Raw genomic sequence first — 21758 nt, 5'->3', positions numbered from 1 at the left:
GTGCTGAAGACATTGTCTACCAGTGACCTGATCATGTGATGTCATCTCCACAATCCACTGCTTCAAATGCCCTTGAATGTATGAGCATCTGTTGTAGAAGAACAATAACAAAACCATCTTCGTTTCATGTATAAATCTCTCTCCTATTTGATGGGGATAAAAGACTCTAGTCACATTACCACTGAAAGATGGTAGCCCATATTTTTATTCAACATCACAAACAACGCAATGTAATGTAAGTCTTATGTAAATGCAGGCCCTCAGACCAGCCCTTGTTCCATGCGTAACAACCTCTTCACTTGATACACTTATATAACGCTCATCAATTATTTGGCCCCAAAGGTAGCGTAGCAAGGCATCATGTATCATGTAAGAAGATTAAACTGTGTAGTAGTACTACCATGATTACAATCGCAAGTTTCCAGGGTATAAAATGTTGGTGAGTTTCGCTGCCAAAAAACAAAACAGCGGGAAAATGATATAGTACACGGTCCATGATAATAATGATCATCGCCATGATCAAATATAATATTAATTTAGGCATCTGAGTTGATCAATATTATTTTGATTACTGTGATTATTTCATATGATTATCATGTTGACTGTGAATCAAGTATTAAATGTGGAGCATGTCAGTCATCAATGGTCCCATCAGTCTGGTGTAAAATACACTGTACATGCAATTTCAGAACACTTTGGAGATCCTATGGTTTGTATGTATCATGATCATTTCATCATCATCATTACCATGTTTCAAAAACATGCGCGCAAACACAGATTATAAACTCTTGACCCAGTTATTCACAGTATCACAATGTTTTGATGATAAGTATCATAATCAGGTGCCATTTGCCATAACCCAGTGCCATTTGTCTGCAGCATGGCGTTCTCATGTTCAGAAGTACTCCACGGCTTGGGGGGTCTGATGTTTAGAACTAGTCCATAGCATGGCGTTCTCGTGTTCAGAACTACTCCACGGCTTGGGGGGTCTGATGTTTAGAACTAGTCCATAGCATGGCGTTCTCGTGTTCAGAACTACTCCACGGCTTGGGGATCTGATGTTTAGAACTAGTCCATATCATTGCGTTCTCATGTTCAGAACTACTCCGCAGCTTGGCCGTCTGATGTTTAGAACTAGTCCATAGCATGGCGTTCTGACATTCAGAACTAATTCGCAGCAGGGTATTCTGACATTCCGAACTAGTTAGCAGCAAGGTTTTCTGACATTCAGAACTATTCCGCAGCAGGTTACTCTGATGTTCTGATTGTCAGAAGTAGTTCGCAGGTTGGCTTTCTGATGTTCAGAACTGGCCATGTATACTAGCTTGAGCAAGGAAGTGGATGGCCTTGAGGTCGGCCTCTGTGAGAGTTGACTCGCTCGTCAGACACTCCACTTCATACTGGACACTCTCCTGAGGAAACACGTACGCCGTTGAGTCGGACGTCTGGGCCGCGGGCTGATTCCCTGCCACCTGTACCACAGACTGGACCTGTAAACCTGTGTTGGGGTCAAGGTCAACAACAACCTGCTTCTTCTTGGGGCGGTTTTTCAGAATCTTGTGGCCGCCGTGGACATCGAAGGCTTCGGGATGTTGTGCGAGGTGACTGTTGAGGTACTCCTTGCGGAAGAAGCCCCGCCCACAAACCTCACACTGGTACTGGCGGATACCTTGATGGGAGACCATGTGCCGCTTCAAGCTCCCTGAATCAAAAACACATACAATACATTTGTGAAACAATAAATCCATGAAAAGATGTCACTTAGTTACTGAACTGAATCTTTGCTATTCATGGTTGGGGCTGATCTATGATATGCAACAACAAACTTGAGCATGTTTAGGATTAGCTCTTGGGTGAGGTTGGGTCTGATTCTGTAAACAGAAACAGTTGTGAACTGTAGCAGTCTAGCACTGAGACCCCAGTGGGGACTTAAAGCCAGAATAGATCCCCAATTAGGGCAATACCTCAAACTCACCAAAGGTGTGGGATATGGGTCTTAAGATCGTTCAAGATTATTGCACTCATATAGCGACGTGTGTGTCTGTCTGTATGTCTGGCACCTAGACCTAGTCCGGACTGATGCTGGTTTTACAGCGCAAGCCCTCGGATTAACATGGACACCCCGCTCCGGTGATCTGGTTGTGTTATTTTTTACACTGATGGCATGAATCATTCAGGGCTCAATTTAAGGAACTGGATTTAACTTGTACCAGGTGCATGTTGGAATGAAAACCTAGTTGCACCAGAGAAAACCGGGTTGCACCAGAGAAAACCGGGTTGCACTATGGTTCCATAAATTTATCAAAGTTGAAACAGAGGCCGGTCTCCTGCCAGTGTCAGTAAATAAATGACGTATTCAAGGCCGTAGTTAACTTTTTTTGACAGGGGGGCAATATATACATGATATATAATATTATTCATTTCTTATTCAAGTTAACTTTCACAAGTAAAAATGTTTTCTATAAAAAATCCAGGTGGGACAACTGCCCCCCCCTGCCCCCTGGCTGGCTACAGCACTGCGTATTGCTGTTAAACGTTACCATGGTTACAGGAACATGTGCACACAATCTTTAAGTGTCTACAGTTTGATGACGTCAAGTCCAACAAAGCATGACAAATTATGCACAACACTAGGATAAGTGATATATTATGGTAAAAAAACTTAGAGGACTTGTGTTCAATTTCGATGTTGTGAGAACAATAAAGGGTTAGTCGGACACATATTATTATTTTTACATGCACTTGGTGCATGTAGACATAAATATAAGGCTGCATTTTTCAATAATAGGTTACATGTTTTATAGAGCTATATCAAGCCCTGTTCATTGCTCAAGCTACCAGTTGTGGGGATTCTGGGTTAGAATAGGTCTCCAGCAACTTATGCTGGTCATAAGGGTCAACCAAATGGATCAGTGACTTGGTTGATATAGCGTCCTTGTTCCCCGATGACATGGATCATTGCTTACAATATCAATCACTAGTCTCGATTACTTACAAACTGCCATCATATACCGGTAGCTGGAATATTGCTGAGTGCAGTGTTAAACAACGACAACTAGACACGCATCACTACAACATAATAGATGTATCTATTTAAGGGTGATGGTGAGGTGAGGTGAAATTGGGTTTAACGTCGCGTCAAAGATTATTGCACTTATATAGCGACATGCATGCAAGTGTGTGTGTGGCTGCTTGTACTAGTCCGGACTGATGCCGATTTATAGTGCTAGCTCACTGAGATACCATGCCGCAGTTTAACATGAATACCCCACTCAGACACAGTATACTGACTCCGAGCCGACCAGTCCTTGTTTTAGCCCCTTAATGCCGAGCGCAGACAGGGTAACACCAAGTACCATCTTTTAACGTCTTTTGGTATGACGCGGCCGGGGATCGAACCCCGGACATTCCACTCTCCGGGCAGACGCTCTACCACAAGACCACGGAGGCGGTTTAAGGGTGATGGAGGGACAGTGTATGCAAGACTGTGCGTACTGACTCATCTCATTCTTTCCCAATGTCAAGCAGGGTACTACTCACTCTGTGCAGTGAACACCTTGCCACAGTCCGCACACTGGAACACTGGGGCTTCAACTGGATGCTTGCAGGCTTTGTGTTTGTCCAGTCGACTTGGCGTGGTGAAATCCCTTCCACATTCATCACACGACACCGGTACACCCCCTCCTTCCTCGTGAGCCCTCAGGTGGTACCGCAGAGATGTTGCTCGGGAGAAGCCCTTGCCACACAGATTACAGCTGTGAAACAAGACAAGATAGGTCATGGCATGTCACAACTTGTGTGCCTAACAGATAGTTCAACTACTATGCATTCAGGACCCGTGAAGATTCCGGGGTAGAATAGGTCTTCAGCAACCCGTGTGTTTTGTTACATGAACGTGATGAGCACTTGCAGGTACGGAGTGTCCCCTGTGTGTTTTGTTACATGGACGTGATGAGCACTTATAGGTACGGAGTGTCCTCCGTGTGTTTTGTTACAGGAACATGATGAGAACTTACCGGTACGGAGTGTCCCCCGTGTGTTTTGTTACATGGACGTGATGAGCACTTACAGGTACGGAGTGTCCTCCGTGTGTTTTGTTACAGGAACGTGATGAGAACTTACAGGTACGGAGTGTCCCCCGTGTGTTTTGTTACATGGACCTGATGAGCACTTACAGGTACGGTGGGTCCCCCATGTGTTTTGTTACAGGAACGTGATGAGCACTTACAGGTACGGAGTGTCCCCCATGTGTTTTGTTACATGAACGTGATGAACACTTACAGGTACGGAGTGTCCCCCGTGTGTTTTGTTACAGGAACGTGATGACCACTTACAGGTACGGAGTGTCCCCCGTGTGTTTTGTTACAGGAACGTGATGACCACTTACAGGTACGGAGTGTCCCACCATGTGTTTTGTTACAGGAACGTGATGAGCACTTACAGGTACGGAGTGTCCCCCATGTGTTTTGTTACAGGAACGTGATGAGCACTTACAGGTACGGAGTGTCCCCCGTGTGTTTTGTTACAGGAACGTGATGAGCACTTACAGGTACGGAGTGTCCCCCGTGTGTTTTGTTACAAGAACGTGATGAGCACTTACAGGTACGGAGTGTCCCCCGTGTGTTTTGTTACAGGAACGTGATGAGCACTTACAGGTACGGAGTGTCCCCCGTGTGTTTCCGCAGATGGATGCGCAGACTCTTGTTGTTGCTGAACTTCTTGGGACACATCTCGCAGGTGAAGGGCTTGATGCCGGTGTGCTTGTACATGTGCACTGGGGACACAAAATATGACAGGGTAAGTGAATAGGCCACTTTAGCCACTAGTCCTAGGCCAGTGTCAAGTAAAACTAGAATGTATTTTCACTCATAAAAACAGATATCTCCCCCATCCTGTTTTAGTTGAAGCTGTTTCTGTACCCATAATGAACAATCCATAGCTTTATGCTTAGTAGAAAGACTGTCCAAATTGTTTACATTGAAGCACAAAAATTCCAAAAATTACTAATTGAAAAATATGAAAAGACAATAGAAGAGCATGTGGTCATTGCACATGTATAGTTCAATGCAAAAATATTCATTAGTTCGAGAGTTAGGGCTCGGCAATGAAGCCAAGAGTTGTTTGAGACTAAGTTGAAATTGTCTCCATTGAAACATAAAAAAATATCTGAATATAATTAAGGAAAATTTCAAAATAGAAAAGGCACCAGTTTAGCTAATGAGCAATGAATATGCCAAGTTTCGTTGAAAAATATTGAACGGTATTAAGATGTGGATCGGAATAGGATGCCAACAGGAGGCAAGCCCAAACCAAAATGTCTTCCCTCCCTTTGTGGGGATGAACCATGTCACCAAGTCTGACCACCCAATCCATTAACTGACATAGATTACTCGGAAGCAATTCTAACCCGTAATCACCGTTGGTAGATGGGTATATGAATTTAAACCTTGTAGGCAGCTGAGAATGTAATATGAATGCTTTTGAATACAGTGACCAAGGATAAATGTCAGGTGCTCGGAACATTCTTTTGTGTGGGGACAAGTGCAATACACATGATTTAACTATACATAATACAAGTGGACAATTATTGTCACCGGTCCCAGTAAATATTAATCATTGTCATTATTTTCATCATTATCACACGAATCACTAATACTTATCACAGGAAATCAGAAAAAGGTCTTACTTTTGAAAGTAACTTCCCCCTTGACCTCCTTGCCACAGATTTCACAGTTAAACTTGGGTGTTTTCTTCGGAACTGATGTCACCTGGGATTTAGCATCAACATCCTTGACTTCCTTCTCTGCATCAGACTCATCTTCCTCCTGAGCATAGTCATCTTCCTCCTCTTCCTCCTCTTCTTCATCCACCTCCATCTGGGCATCCCCTGTTGGGGAAGGATCAGGGATGGATGCAACCGCTGACGCAGTTTCCAAAACTTTCTCCACTGTGTCCTCCTGAGCCAGGTCCCCCACTGTGGCTTTTACAAGCTCCGCGAACGCATTCCCAGAACTCATAGTTGCATTGTTCACTTTGGACAGGATCACGGACTGTTCCTGGTCTTGGATTTGTTCCACACTGACACGTTCCCCTGGGTTGGACATCCTGACTCTGTCACTGAGCATCTTCAGGTCGGGAGTGTTCCACTGATCATATGGCACCATCACCATATCCACCCTGCCTGGCGACGGCCGACTAGTTGTCACAGGGATTCCTTGTTCCCGAATAATAGCACTTGTGGATGGGGATGAGGACTGGTCCAATCCCTGAGAGTTACTGACTATACTATTTGTGGGGGTTTGTACGTCCACCACCAAGGTAGCCTCCTGACTGGACGGAATGTGTTGGGGAACTCCCTTCCCTGGCTCCACTGATTCCACAACAACACTGTGAGATCCTGCACGCTCAGAATCCATCTCGTCACTATACACCTTCACATCTATCACATAATTTCCTTGTTCAACACGAGCCTCATCAACAGGCACGTCTCTTTCAGATTGCTGAGATGTTGCCTCGCGGCAGCTCCTGTCCATCAGAGCCCCAGCTCCAGCTGCTCCTTGAGCTGCATCAGCTGTGTGGGAAGGACGGTCACCATGTGAGTCCATCTCCTTGTGCACCTCGTGAGTCTGTGAGACATCAACCAGGGTTTTCACTGCAGCCACCTCACTCACACTCACATTGTCCACCTCCTCCGTCTCCATGTGCTCAGTCTTCATCAGGATCTGCATCACGTTCTCACCCGACAGATCAGCATCCTGCTGCACACAACAGAATCAGGTCAATATAATCTGCACCACATCCTGCTGCACACAACACAATCAGGTTAATATAATCTGCACCACATCCTGCTGCACACAACACAATCAGGTCAATGTAATCTGCACCACATCCTGCTACACACAACGCAATCAGGTCAACACAATATGCACCTCATTCTGCTGCACACAACACAATCAGGTCAACACAATATGCACCACATTCTGCTGCACACAACACAATCAGGTCAACACAATATGCACCACATCCTGCTGCACACAACACAATCAGGTCAAGCACGCATAGAATTCTTTAAAAGTGTCTAATCCTTCCCAATCTGGAACAAAACAACCAGTTAATGCACGCACACATCTCTATGAGTGCAAAAAACTTGAAAGCAGTGTTAAACCCTATTTCCCCTCACCTGACACCATCAAGACACCAGAGGGCCGTGTGACTCACCTGACACCATCAAGACACCAGAGGGTCTTGTGACTCACCTCACACCATCAAGACACCAGAGGGTCGTGTGACTCACCTCACACCATCAAGACACCAGAGGGCCGTGTGACTCACCTCACACCATCAAGACACCAGAGGGTCGTGTGACTCACCTCACACCATCAAGACACCAGAGGGTCGTGTGACTCACCTCACACCATCAAGACACCAGAGGGCCGTGTGACTCACCTGACTGGCAATCTTCTCCCTGAACCAGTTGACCCTGTCTGTCATGTGCGTCCTGCGTCTCACCAGCTCCTCCTCCGTAGCGTGGCCACGTACCTCCATCTGGCAACACTTCTTCACAAAGTTGGTGATGTCCTCCATCATTCCCTTCCAGTAGTACTTGTCACGCACCACCATGTATGTCTTGTTGCGACCATAGTGCTGATCTGAGGGATGAACATACAACACTTCAGATTAAAAAAATATGTGTGATGTACTGGAAATACAACAGTATTTGTTGGTTGGTTGGTTTGTTGTTTAACGCAGATTCAGAAATATTACAGCTATACAACAGCGGTCTGTAAATAACCGAGTCTGGACAAGACATTCCAGTGATTGAAATCATGAGCTTGGAAAAAAGCAATTGGGGAGACATCCATCAGCCAAGACAGCGCGCCTGACCACCTGATCCCTTTAGTCGCCTCTTATGACAAGCATGGGTTGCTGAAGATCATCTCTAGCCCGGAACTTCATGGAGTACAGTAATGATTAACAACAATGTGGAACAACAAAATGCATGAAATCTGATAGTAAATGCAGATTATTTTATATTCTACCATGAATTTGGAAATTACTCGATTCTGATTGCTCAATCAGAGGCTATTAAATCACAATAAACCCCCTCTGATTGACACAGCTGGTTTGAGGGCCGCATCACCACGGAAGCTAACATTCATAGAATAGTACATTTATCAGTCATTGTCGGTAGGCATATTCAAATAATTATATCTACAATTACAGGTTACAAAATGCAAAGTTGCGGTTACTACAATATTCAAAGCATGTGTGGCAATACATCTCATGCAGAAACCACGGTAGGAATCTACAAAGACAATGTGTTTTAAGTTTTGGGACAACAGAGAGCTTGGAATTTGACGCTTTTCTATATACGACTGTGACGTCATAATGGTGACGTGCAATGTGGAACGAAGCTTTAGAAAGCTTGCTTAGTTTTCTTCAGAGGTGCCCACTTCTTGTAAGCTTACCAAGTTACCGTGCTTATATGCTTTCAATGCCTGTCATACGTTTAAGTTAAATATTACGGTGTGAACAAACTGCTTGAGCATATACAGCACCATATTTTGTTTACAGACTGTTGTCGGTGATTCGGTAATTCAGATTGAAAACCCACTCAAAATGCCGCTTCACTCAATATATTTGCTAACACCAAAGAGTTCGCCTTTTATTTAGTCATGGTAGAATGGAGATAAACATACTGTGTTTTCAATGTAGAGCTAGGTTACCTGTAGATTTAACCCTCCTGAATTTAGCATTTGAAACCTCACGCTACTTGAAATGTGCACATAATCTTGAAGTACCCACAGTTAGATGACATCAAGCCCCCAAAAGTATGACAAATTACACATCACACAAGGATTATAGAAGTTGTCAGGTAAATAAAGCTCAGGAACTGAATGTGTTCAAGGATCATTGTCGTATGGACTTGTAAGGGTTAGTCAGACACAAACTTGAAAGATTTAGACATAAATATTAGGTTGAATTTTTTAATAATAGGTTGCACTGGTGCATGTTATATGGAGCTAAATCAAGCAATGGATGCTTCCCACCTGAGTGGGCCTCTCTGATGGCTTGGGTCCGGTCTTCCTCCGAGATGAGTACACGTCTTGGCTGTTCCTCGCTGCTGTGTCGGGAGACGTAGTGCAGCACGGAGTCGATCAGCACGAAGCTCTTGCTCTTCCTCCTCAGATTGCACTTGAAGTTCTTGCTGCAGCTGAGGGGATACTTCTGCTTCTTCAGGTACTCCAGCAGGTCGTCATAGCTCTCCTCCAGACCATCATCGGTGTCCTGATAGTGACAGACAGCTCTATATTACCAGGCATTCATGTGCAGTTACTGCCCTCCTCAAGGGTCAGGTGGACTTCTATGTTCAAGTCCACATCACCCACACAGAGGGGCAGTAAGCTACTGGGCCACGACCACAATGTGCTGTACATGGCAATGCATACCTGGGAATTGAGGTTTGCTCCCCTCTCGTCTAAACAGAATCATCCAACCTTGATGTGTGACATGTATAACGACATTCACTCACTCACTCAATCTACTGCCCCAGACTTGATTATTTACAGGGCATGCATAACAACATTCACTCTCTCACTCTCTGTTCTGCTCCAGACTTGATTATTTACAGGACGTTAATAACGACATTCACTCTTTCACTCTCTGTTCTGCTCCAGACTTGATTATTTACAGGACATGTGAACCGTGATTCAAACCCACGATCACAGCTTTCACAGCCAAATGGGACACAACTCTGCACAGTGAATTGTGCCACCAATGCCCTTCTCAATTGAGAGGTACGAAATTTGGATGAGGAAATCTCTTTAACTTCATATATTTTAAAATATTTTTTTAACAGATATCCTAGCTGACACCACTATCCTGTCTACTTACTCCTGATACATCAAGTTCAATGTCAAGGTCATCTTCATCTGTGGTGCCGTCTGCCCTTCTGACTGTCGTGTTGTGGTCTGATCGTGTCCTCTCCTTGCCATGGTGGCAAGAAGGGCACGCTCGAACAAATGCTTCACAGTCTAACGTCAGACCCTTCCAATATGTGTTCCAGGAATCAAGTCGGTCAATCACTTTTGTTCGACACACATGGGAACCTGCAATGAATTCAGACGTTACAGTTTCAGTCAACCTGTATCAGAGATATTTCTAACATTACCCGTGTCGGAGATATTTCTAACATTACCTGTGTCAGAGATATTTCTAACATTACCCGTGTCAGAGATATTTCTAACATTACCTGTGTCGGAGATATTTCTAACATTACCCGTGTCGGAGATATTTCTAACATTACCTGTGTCGGAGATATTTCTAGCATTACCTGTGTCGGAGATATTTCTAACATTACCTGTGTCGGAAATATTTCTAACATTACCTGTGTCGGAGATATTTCTAACATTACCTGTGTCGGAAATATTTCTAACATTACCTGTGTCAGAGATATTTCTAACATTACCCGTGTCGGAGATATTTCTAACATTACCTGTGTCGGAAATATTTCTAACATTACCTGTGTCGGAGATATTTCTAACATTACCTGTGTCGGAAATATTTCTAACATTACCTGTGTCAGAGATATTTCTAACATTACCCGTGTCGGAGATATTTCTAACATTACCCGTGTCGGAGATATTTCTAACATTACCTGTGTCGGAAATATTTCTAACATTACCTGTGTCAGAGATATTTCTAACATTACCTGAGTCGGAGATATTTCTAACATTACCCGTGTCGGAGATATTTCTAGCATTACCTGTGTCGGAGATATTTCTAACATTACCTGAGTCGGAGATATTTCTAACATTACCTGTGTCGGAGATATTTCTAACATTACCTGTGTCAGAGATATTTCTAACATTACCTGTGTCAGAGATATTTCTAACATTACCTGTGTCGGAGATATTTCTAACATTACCTGAGTCGGAGATATTTCTAACATTACCCGTGTCGGAGATATTTCTAGCATTACCTGTGTCGGAGATATTTCTAACATTACCTGAGTCGGAGATATTTCTAACATTACCTGTGTCGGAGATATTTCTAACATTACCTGTGTCAGAGATATTTCTAACATTACCTGTGTCAGAGATATTTCTAACATTACCTGTGTCGGAGATATTTCTAACATTACCTGTGTCAGAGATATTTCTAACATTACCTGTGTCAGAGATATTTCTAACATTACCTGTGTCGGAGATATTTCTAACATTACCTGAGTCGGAGATATTTCTAACATTACCCGTGTCGGAGATATTTCTAACATTACCCGTGTCGGAGATATTTCTAACATTACCCGTGTCGGAGATATTTCTAACATTACCCGTGTCGGAGATATTTCTAACATTACCCGTGTCGGAGATATTTCTAACATTACCTGTGTCGGAAATATTTCTAACATTACCTGTGTCAGAGATATTTCTAACATTACCTGAGTCGGAGATATTTCTAACATTACCCGTGTCGGAGATATTTCTAGCATTACCTGTGTCGGAGATATTTCTAACATTACCTGAGTCGGAGATATTTCTAACATTACCTGTGTCGGAGATATTTCTAACATTACCTGTGTCAGAGATATTTCTAACATTACCTGTGTCAGAGATATTTCTAACATTACCTGTGTCGGAGATATTTCTAACATTACCTGAGTCGGAGATATTTCTAACATTACCCGTGTCGGAGATATTTCTAGCATTACCTGTGTCGGAGATATTTCTAACATTACCTGAGTCGGAGATATTTCTAACATTACCCGTGTCGGAGATATTTCTAACATTACCTGTGTCAGAGATATTTCTAACATTACCTGTGTCAGAGATATTTCTAACATTACCTGTGTCGGAGATATTTCTAACATTACCTGTGTCAGAGATATTTCTAACATTACCTGTGTCAGAGATATTTCTAACATTACCTGTGTCGGAGATATTTCTAACATTACCTGAGTCGGAGATATTTCTAACATTACCCGTGTCGGAGATATTTCTAACATTACCTGTGTCGGAGATATTTCTAACATTACCTGAGTCGGAGATATTTCTAGCATTACCTGTGTCGGAGATATTTCTAACATTACCTGTGTCGGAGATATTTCTAACATTACCTGTGTCGGAGATATTTCTAAAATTACCTGTGTCGGAGATATGAGCCCGTCTAAGCAATGCCAGTCTCTGTGTTGCCGTCTTGATCACAACTTTCTTCTTCCCTTTGGCCCCCTGGAGGTAGTACAGCACACTATCCAGGAGGAAGTAACTCTGGCTGATCTTGCGCAGGACACGTTTCTGGTGGATGGTAAACCCGTCAGGGTACTTGCCGTTGACCTTGTACTGCTCCAGGGCCGAGTAATAGGCATCAAGGTCTTCCATCTGAGGAGTGAGTGAGTCAGTCAGTCAGTCAGGAAAAAACGCAAACTTAAAACGAACGGGAGTGTCTGCTGCAATCTGATTGGTTGAAAGACATTATGGGATTGAATTCCAGAAACCTTTCAGATTTTTCACTGCGTGTGTACACTGTATACTAATCGTCACGGTATGGCTGAAATATTGCCAATGTGACGTTAAATATTAAATTTTAACTCACTCAAGTATACTAAACTAAGGCATGCTCACAGCACTACCCTGGTCAACGGATCAGTGTTCACTCGATTTTCATTCTCCGGTCCCTGGGGAGTATACAACCCATGCTGCCTGTGACGCAGTAGAAAGTTGACGTCTGCTACTTTGGGACAAATATTGGCCACCAAGCATCCCTAACAGGTTCTAATGAATTATGGATTATTGTGGATACTGCTGATGCCACTCATTGTCATGACATAGCAAGCTGTCTGTCGTCTTCAACAACCTACCCCAAATCCCAAGCCATGCATCCCTGACGAGCACACTCTATCCACAGGATGGTCCATCACCATCTGAGATTCTACTGGAGCCTTCGCCACAGAAGGCAGCACAGTCCTCCTGCCCGACCTACGCGTCACTCTGTCTGACTGTAGCAGCGACGTCTGCTTGTCCTGTCTGCGACTTCTCTTCAAGCAAGGGGTGGAGGCATAGTCGGGGTCCATGTCATGGGTGGACAACGCCCCGTCATCGATGTCGCTGCCGTCTTGCTCCATCTTTACACCAGCTGCACCCGTCCCCACGTCTTCACCCTTCTTCTTGATGCACAAAACAGCCCAATCACATGCAAGATTCAAGGACATATTGACGGAAGGTGAAATGGGGTTTAACATTGGATTATTTCATTTATGTAGCGACGTGTGTGTGCGTGTGTGTGCGTGTGTGGCTGTTTGTACTAGCCCCTTCTCCCTCTGCACACACAAAATGGCCCAATCACATTCAAGGACATGTGAGGTGAAAATGGTTTTAACCTGGAATTATTGCATTTATATAGTGACGTGCATTCACATGGATACCCTACTCAGACACAGTATACTGATACCGAGCTGACCAGTCCTTGTTTTAAGCCTGAATGCTGAGCGCCAGGCAGGGTAACAACAAGTACCATCTTTTAACGTCTTTTGGTATGATGGAGACGGTAATCGAACCTTCAACATTTTGCTCTCCAGGCTGACGTTCTATCCACTAGACACGGAGACTGTCAGGAGATGGTGAGGATAGCACTAATATAACTGTAACTCCCATACTTTAACATAGGCTTACATTAGTCCTAGCGCTAAATCACTTGTGTGGGACAGAGCTCAGAACATCATTTTGGCAAGTCACTCCTCTTTGGGGGGAGGTTAGACTATGATCACACACATAAATGGACAATTGGAATCTGTTTCAAATGTCATAGGACTAGTTTGGATAACAAAGTGAAAAGACACTAACTCAATACATACCCTAAAAAAAATAAGATAAACGACAATAGACTTACTTACTCAAGTCCCACCTACTCACCCATCCACCCACCCACTCACTCACCCACTCACTCACCCACCCATCCACCCACCCAAAAATATAAGATAAACAACAACAGACTTACTCACTCACTCAAGTCCCACCCACCTACTCAACCAACCACCCACCCACCCATTCGCTCACTCAAACTCACCCACCCACTCACTCACTCATGGACTACTCACAAGTTGTTTCTCCATGACGGACACAACAACCAGCCTCTTCTGACCCTTCTCCAGGGGTTTGGACGGAGTAACAGACACTGTCTTCACCTGGGTGTTCCTCGGCAGTGACCTGGCATCCTTCTGCTTGTACTTCTCCACCTCATCACCCGTCAAGGTGACACTGGCAACTTTGACCACAGGGAATGAATGTCCGGGTTCGATACACGCCACATAGGGCGTTGTGCCCACACCGAGTGATGACACGCGGTGATGAGCGTTGACATTCCGAAGAACGTCCTTGTACCCAGAATGCACCTCCATGAGCGTGGCAGTGGTCTCGGCCTTCTGTTTGCTTGTTGTGTTGACCTCTATGTATGAGTTGGCATCTTGATGAGACAGGTCTACAGGCATATGAAACTCCCTGAAACAAAGGAGAATAAAATAATGTGTGATCACATAAACGCATGTATCTCCTATAATACGTCCTGATTTACAAGGCAGTATTAATACACTTGAAAAGCCAAAATACAGCTAAGTAGGATATGTAGAACATGTTTTCCCGGTATTAAGCTTGTTTATACCATTGTATGTGTAAGAGTGAATATTATCCTACCCTATTTTTCATCCCAGGATGAAATTCTCTAGTGTCAGGATGATTCTCTCCAGTGAATTTGAACCCATACCAGTGTGGCATTAAGGTAGGATACTATACTCTAGAGTAAAACTTCCCCCGGGATAATATTTAGGTAGGATATAATCCTTGCTTACATATGCATCTGTATGTACCCAGGGTTTTACCTTGACTTACAAAAGTGGGGGTCCAGCTTCAAAGCAAAAAGCTGCATGCTTTTTCTGAGTCAATTGAAGTAATATAGCGCATGCTAACCTCAGCCCAATCGAACAGCAATTTTCTATCAATTTTGAATCTGTTTGAATTATTTTCCAATGTCATATTACAACATGTCAGTAAGATAAATTTGTTGTAGCAGGATCACTCGGGGACATTTGTGTGTCCCGTGTTTGGTTTTATACCACAAGCGGGAGGCGAGTGGTTTAAAACCTAACGAGTACGCACAAAACCCAATGTACCCCTCGTGATCCTGCTACAACGTATCATGTACCTGTATGTCCCCCATGTTTCTACCTACCTTCCATGTGCCAGGTAAGCTGGGGTATATTCCGCTCTCTGGGGACGAGACACTCGATGTGGCATCAGGCAAACCTCCAGGCACTGGCTCCAGGAATCGGGCTGACTTGAGACGAATGTTGCGATGGAGTTTTCCAAGTCCTCCCATACCTCTTCTACAGACATACAGTGAACATATGTTAAATACTATTGCCTTGTAAGCAATGTGGCTGGTGGTATTGTTTCCACAAGTACACAGTATAGGCCTACATGAGATCTCACAACACAATACCAATAAGAAGGCTCAACAGTGCAGAAGGGTCAATAACATTTGATTATTCCAAAAGTAGAGCTGCAAGGCCCTGTAGCTCTCCTGACTTAGTTTATGACACTTCAACCTTACTTTGGTACAAATATCTACAGAGAGTCAATGAAACATTGGAGCAAATGGTTCTGAAATATAAAAGTATTTTTGCAACATTGTTTAGGACAATGATGTTGAGTGTAATCAGCAATGACTTGAACAAACTTGGATATTCTTGTAGTCCTTACATTCACACAAAGCTTAAGCACTGTGGTGCTTTAGAACAAGATTTTATAACTTTTTGTAAAATATATATAAAAAAACACACAATAAAATCACATTGAATAGAACATGTTGAACAAGATGAAATGTGTTCATGAGAATGGCCCCAACAGATATATGGTCAGTAGGTCGGATGTTTGGTTTTGTTTCCTTCTACTTTTTATAATGTTAAACACATATGGCATACTTAGGCTGATGATAGCCGCAATGTTTATTGAACTTGTAGGTCAAAACAGCTACAGTAACAATATTTTGAAGGATCATCAAAATGTTTACCCCATATATTACGGGTTTTTGGACAGCTGTTTCACAAAGCGATTGTAGCGCTAAGGCGATCGTTACTCCCATACTTTAATATAGACTTACGACTGTCATAGCGCTACGATCGCTTTGTGGAATGGGGTCCTAGACAGCTGTATACAGCTGTGACAAAAACATTTAGGTCAAAAGATAAACAATGGATCGGTCAGGTTACCATGGTTACCTAAAACACAAGGATCACATTTGGACATACAGGATCACATATTGACATACAGCATCACACATGGACATACAGTCTACAGGGGTTAGAGAATCTCACTGTTACTCACTTGTCTCGGTAACAACAAAGTTCTCGAGGTCTATCTCAATGCCAACCTTGCTCAACAGATCAGATCGAATGTGGACGTCACTGAACTTTGTGGAGTCATTTTCCCGCAGGATGACACTCTTCATCACACCATAACTGAAAAACAAGTCAAACTGTTGGTCAAATACTGCCAATATCAGCTACAAATCCTTATTGTCCTCACATCATGAATATGATTAAAACTAAGTGAGAAAACAAAGATTCATGCAAAGCACATGTCATAATAATCATGCTAATGATTTAACCTGACGCTGTAATGTTCATTACACAGGCTTACTGTGGACATACAATGACAGAAATTTAAGTCAGCATATTGACTCTTAGCTTTTATACCCAGTTTTCAATATAGAAAACATACTACTTCAGTATGTACAGCCAAGTATCTAACCATTATACAAAGCCATGTGGTGTATCATACTGACTTTATGTCCCCATACTTTCCATACTTGGAAAGACACAAGAGTCACCTGAAGATGACAAATCCCCCTGGCCCCCACAATAGCAAAAGGCACCAATTCAGACCCTGGTTAATACATGTACCAAGTTTGGATGAAAAATCTACATGGTTTTCAAGTTACGCTCCGGAAACAAAATACGGAAGGATAGAAGGACGAACGGACAAGACTATTACTATATCCCAGTTTTCAATATAGAAGACACTACTGCTTCAGTATGTACAGCTTAGTACCTAACCATGATACAAAGCCATGTGGCCATGTGGTGTATCATGCTGACTTTATGTACCCATACTTTCAATCAGGAAATACAAAAAAACTCTGACACTTGTTTTGAGAAACAAGAGTCACCAGAAGATGACAAATCCCCCCCGACCCCCACAATAGCAAAAGGCACTACTTCAACCCCTGGTTAATATGTCATACATGTACCAAGTTTGGATGACAAATCTTTCACAGTTTTCAAGATAGGTCCTGGATACAAAATACGGAAGGACAGATGGATGGAGGAACAGACTATTACTACATCCCTTCGCATTACATCCCCGGGTTATAAAAAGTATGAAATATACTCTCATGTAATGGTTCATCCGAAATTAATTTCATAACACTTTGTCATAGATTCTTTTCTCAAATAGGAGAAACAATGATAGTGACAGTTCTATTGTTCATAAACATGATCAAAACAAAGTACACATGCATAATGCATAAAGTGAATGCATAGAATTAGAAGTGAAACATGCATGACAATTTACCAGACCATCTACTAGTTCTTCTTGTAACATGACTTCAATCCGATCGAAAACATTAATCATGATCATAATTACTTTGTCACTTTCAAAATGGTGGTCATTTTAATTAACTCATGTTTATACAGGCATAACCACTTTTGTGAAACCCACACGCATGAATATGGTGCTGAAAGAAAATACAGTCGAACCTCGTGTTGAACTCGTGGGAACCTGGGAAAATGTTTGCGTTATCCGGGGTTCGAGTCATCAGGGAAGTTTCATGCTGAATTTGGACACTTGGGTCCCTCAATTGAGTTCGAGACAACCGGGAATTCTACACAACCGGGAATTCGACACATCCAAGTTCAACACAAAGAGGTTCGGCTGTATAACTAGGGCAAATTAAGTATTAGAGCCTAACTGCAGATCTTGACACAGCTAAGGGATGCAACTCTGTGCAGTTCCTTGAGGGGTCTTTGTAACTTTAGTGACATGGCTAGGATTCAGACAACAGTTTTTTGTGCCCCCGATGCCTGTACATAGCTCAGCATGGAGGGAGATATAAAGTTTTTATCTATGACACCATGGAAATGAGACCCTGGCGCCATGAACCACTGAATATACGTCCAGTTTTATCCGCTTTGATCCTGTCAAGTGCAGACACTTACCGGCAGATCAGGTTGAGCAGGAAGTGGGTGATGGCCGGTGCCGACTTGTCGGCCAGTGTGGTCACCTCTGGCCACAGAGAAAAGATGTCAAGGCAGACGGCAACATACACCCACCGCCTCCCACACATGTACGGGCCGAGGATCTGCAGCTCCACCTGGTGATGAGAAGAGTGGTGTGTATATTAACAATCGGCATCTGTGACCACACGCAGAATCCAGCCTAGGTTTTGTGACTGACATGCAAACATACCAGACACAGGGATAAAATCCTCCCAGCATGATTAATCCACATACTAAATCAAGAATAAAAGAGATGATGTTGTTTTTTGCTGCAGTAATACAGCTGTGATCAAGTCTTTGCTAGGCTAAAAAGATGTTGTTTGTTTGTTCCTTAACACCACACTCAAGTCATATGAAAAATAGGTGAGCAGGATATTTATCTTTTCATGTTTGATTAAGTACTCTGTGTGAAACGACAAAATAGGATGAACCAGGAAATAACCTGTGATACAAATCCTGACAGTAATTGATGTATACCATGTCTATTCACAATATAATACAGGAAAAGTCTCCTAAAACATTTCCTCTCCTTGTCTAAACAATATTGCACTGTCCTATCTGGAGTTGTCTCCCTTTGAAAGTGACTATCTCTCTCTCTCACCTTGGAGTAAAAGTTCTGATTTTATTTGTTTTGTTTGTATGTTTGTTTGTTTAACGCCGCATTCAGCAATATTCCAGCTATATGACGGCGGTCTGTAAATAATCGGGTCTGGGCCAGACAATCCAGTGATTGACATCATGAGCATTGATGCACGCAATTGGGATCGATGACATGCATCAACCAAGTCAGCGAGCCTGACCACCTGACCCATCGCCTCTTACGACAAGCATAGTTGCTTTTTATAGATGTTGATAGCAATGATGGGGAATAACAAAATTATATTTGTTTGTTTGTTTTTGAGCATATCAACTGGACGATCGACGGTGGCCTGTAAATAATCGAGACTGGACCAGACAATCTAGTGATTGATATCATGATATAATTATATAATTATTAATCAATCACTGATTTCTTTCTTAAACATATGATCATTCTGGAATTAGAACCTATTCCCAACAGTACCTAACACCCCTATTACTAAGTATGAACCAGACACAGATAAAACAGACAAGGGCTGGGACGAGTCCAAATTTACTACCCGGGTACCCACCACCCTATTACCCGACCCTACCCGAGTACCCACTGTAGGTCTCAGGAGATGTCTCAAACTGTCCGATTGGGAACATTTTTATCATGTTTATCATAGCCCTGGCAAAACGTATTTAGACACATGTATTAAACAATCTGGTCATTCATACACTGAAGTTGAATTAAGTTATATCTTTATTTAACCATATGAAAAAAATGGGTGCATTGTCAGAAAGAGATGCGAACATTAGTAACTTTAGTGTAACCATAGAGTTCTATATAATAATTTTCACTAAACAATATATCACGTGACTAACCACAGGTCTGGGTAGCCCTGTGGGTACCCGGCTCCTTCTCAGTACCCACCCGACTCGGGTACCCGAGTTACCCGTCCCAGCCCTAAAACAGACGTACCTTTTCCCAGAAGTAAGTGGCAGGTTCCATGTCGGATTGAAACAGCTGCATTGGTGTGCTGGAGACCATGCTGGTGTTTCCGTCATTGTCCCCGTCTTCTGGGTCCTGCTTGATGCCAAACAGCCGTGACAGAGAGGGTGTGATGGACAAGTTGACGTTGCTGCGAGATGCTTGGCAGTAGGGGCAGTTGTGTATGATGTCCCGAACTATGTGGGAAATACCAACCCAGTAGTACCGACTGCTGACAGCATTGGTTGTCTTTTCAATACCATAGTGGGTTCCTGAAGAAAAATGTCAGTCTTAATTCTGTTTAAACATTGAGCAATGTTTAGGTGATGTGAAATGGTGTTTAATGTAAATTCAAGAGTATGGCTCTTATATAGTACGCGTTTAACAACCAATCATACCAATAGACGTTATATTTGTTGTTATACTGTCTAGCTCTTGGCATTGAGGTTATAAAACAAGGATTGGTCAGCTTGGAATCAGTATTCTATGTCAGAGTTGTGTATCCAAGTTAAACTGTGGCAAGGGTTGAGCAGCCAGAGACCGAAGCATTGACTTTCCACTCTCAGGGCAGACGCTTTATCCACTTGACTATAGGGGCGGTTGTTTGGTCTTTCAATATGTACAACCTATATATTACGTTATATTTGGGGTAACATTTTCATCAAGAAATTAAAAGAGTCTTTCTCTCATGCTGGTACATGAAAACTTGTAAAATACATCAGCGATGTTTAGGAGATGACTTTAGAAGAGAAAATATAGCAGCAATCTTAGGAACAGCTCCAGAACAGTTGCTGTTTGAGTTTTCTAACAATTTCTTTACAGCCAAGATAGAGAAATGTAGTACTGTTTAATTGAATTAGGCTTATGCATGCTATGTAGCCTAATGGCTTCTTTCTGTTCTATGTGTGTCATAATTCATGTATTTCCCTTGTGATTTAGAAATTCACAAATAATTTGTAAGTCACATTCATAATCATGGGAAGCATGAAAGGTATTCCACTTTAATGGAAACCAACACTCTCCAATATAATAAACTTCACAAAACATCATATTGAATCTACATTGATTCTGTTTAATTAATGTACGAAAAAACATGTTTCCTTATCAATGTGTGGCGTTTTGGACATTTTCAAACAACTTCTGCCAAATGTCAGTGTGTGAGGTGTGACCTTATTTCACAGTTCATCATTAAATTTCAGACCCCCGGATAAAACGGAAGCAGATTCGATTTGTCACCGCACCTTCCGGGTCAATATGTGCCTCCAACACCGTTTTGCGCCGTTCTTCCTCGCTGATGAGGACCTTTCGAGGCACGGTCTGTTTGGCGTTGTCATCCTCGGCATTCGTCTTTTTCCACTGCTCGGTGAAATACAAATCCTCGCCTGTTAAAGAGAATGATTTGGCTCTCTTCCTGACCGCTCGTTTGTCACAGTCCGACAATCCTGGTGGATATTGACCGCTCTTCAAATATAAATAAACAGTAGACAAATTTATGTGACCTTTCAAAATATGCCCCCTTCCATCCTTTTTGGGGGTCTTCTTCATGATGCACGAATACTTCTGTCAAATTTTACCAATATGTACTCTTTCAAGGGTATCGAATTTTAGAGGTAGCAGTACCGCCTAAGCCTAGCGACCACCATCTTGAAATAGGACCCGGATAAAATCCTCTAGGCCGGGAAATGTGAAAAGTAGGAGCGAAGGAATAAAAATGCATAAGCTATTTAAAGCGAACATCTAAAAAAATACGCATTAGACATTACTCACCAGCTCCCTTATATGTATATTTTTTTATTATATGTAATCTTCAGAATTCAAATATACTAATATATTTGTACAATTGTATTTGATGTTTTAAAGCAATGTAGAATGTAAAATATA

At 42.6% G+C, this 21758-nt stretch overlaps 1 protein-coding gene across 3 annotated transcripts; it reads right to left on the bottom strand.

The window, feature by feature from the left end:
* Positions 1–175: 175 nt before the first annotated feature.
* Positions 176–21538, bottom strand: LOC124141166. Of its 3 annotated transcripts, none has more exons than XM_048392236.1 (15): positions 21119–21538; positions 19869–20149; positions 18266–18420; positions 16374–16507; positions 15220–15373; positions 14093–14492; positions 12857–13162; positions 12143–12377; positions 9895–10109; positions 9051–9288; positions 7447–7649; positions 5687–6758; positions 4654–4774; positions 3541–3755; positions 176–1702 (listed from the first exon to the last, which is right to left on the bottom strand). In XM_048392236.1, exons 1-15 carry the CDS (start codon positions 21420–21422, stop codon positions 1302–1304), a joined length of 4434 nt encoding a protein of 1477 aa, XP_048248193.1. In that variant the 5' UTR covers positions 21423–21538; the 3' UTR covers positions 176–1301. The 3 variants fall into 3 exon arrangements, with proteins under 3 accessions (XP_048248193.1, XP_048248194.1, XP_048248195.1); XM_048392237.1 differs by having other exon boundaries at positions 5687–6755; XM_048392238.1 differs by having other exon boundaries at positions 12857–13159.
* Positions 21539–21758: the final 220 nt, after the last annotated feature.

The sequence above is a fragment of the Haliotis rufescens genome, unplaced genomic scaffold (assembly GCF_023055435.1).
Source record: "Haliotis rufescens isolate VD_foot unplaced genomic scaffold, xgHalRufe1.0.p SCAF_11, whole genome shotgun sequence".
In the NCBI taxonomy this organism is placed as follows: domain Eukaryota; kingdom Metazoa; phylum Mollusca; class Gastropoda; order Lepetellida; family Haliotidae; genus Haliotis; species Haliotis rufescens.
Note: the sequence above shows the minus strand (reverse complement) of the source record. Positions and strands in the feature narration are given on the sequence as shown.

Bases quoted from the DNA above. Each gene is read 5' to 3' on its own strand.
- LOC124141166 (XM_048392236.1), bottom strand. From the start codon at position 21,422: ATGAAGAAGACCCCCAAAAAGGATGGAAGGGGGCATATTTTGAAAGGT. The intron at 20,150-21,118 runs GTGCGGTGACAA...ATTTTTCTTCAG, and splicing joins GGCACATATTGACCCGGAAG to GAACCCACTATGGTATTGAA. The intron at 18,421-19,868 runs GTACGTCTGTTT...TCTCATCACCAG, and splicing joins CCACTTACTTCTGGGAAAAG to GTGGAGCTGCAGATCCTCGG.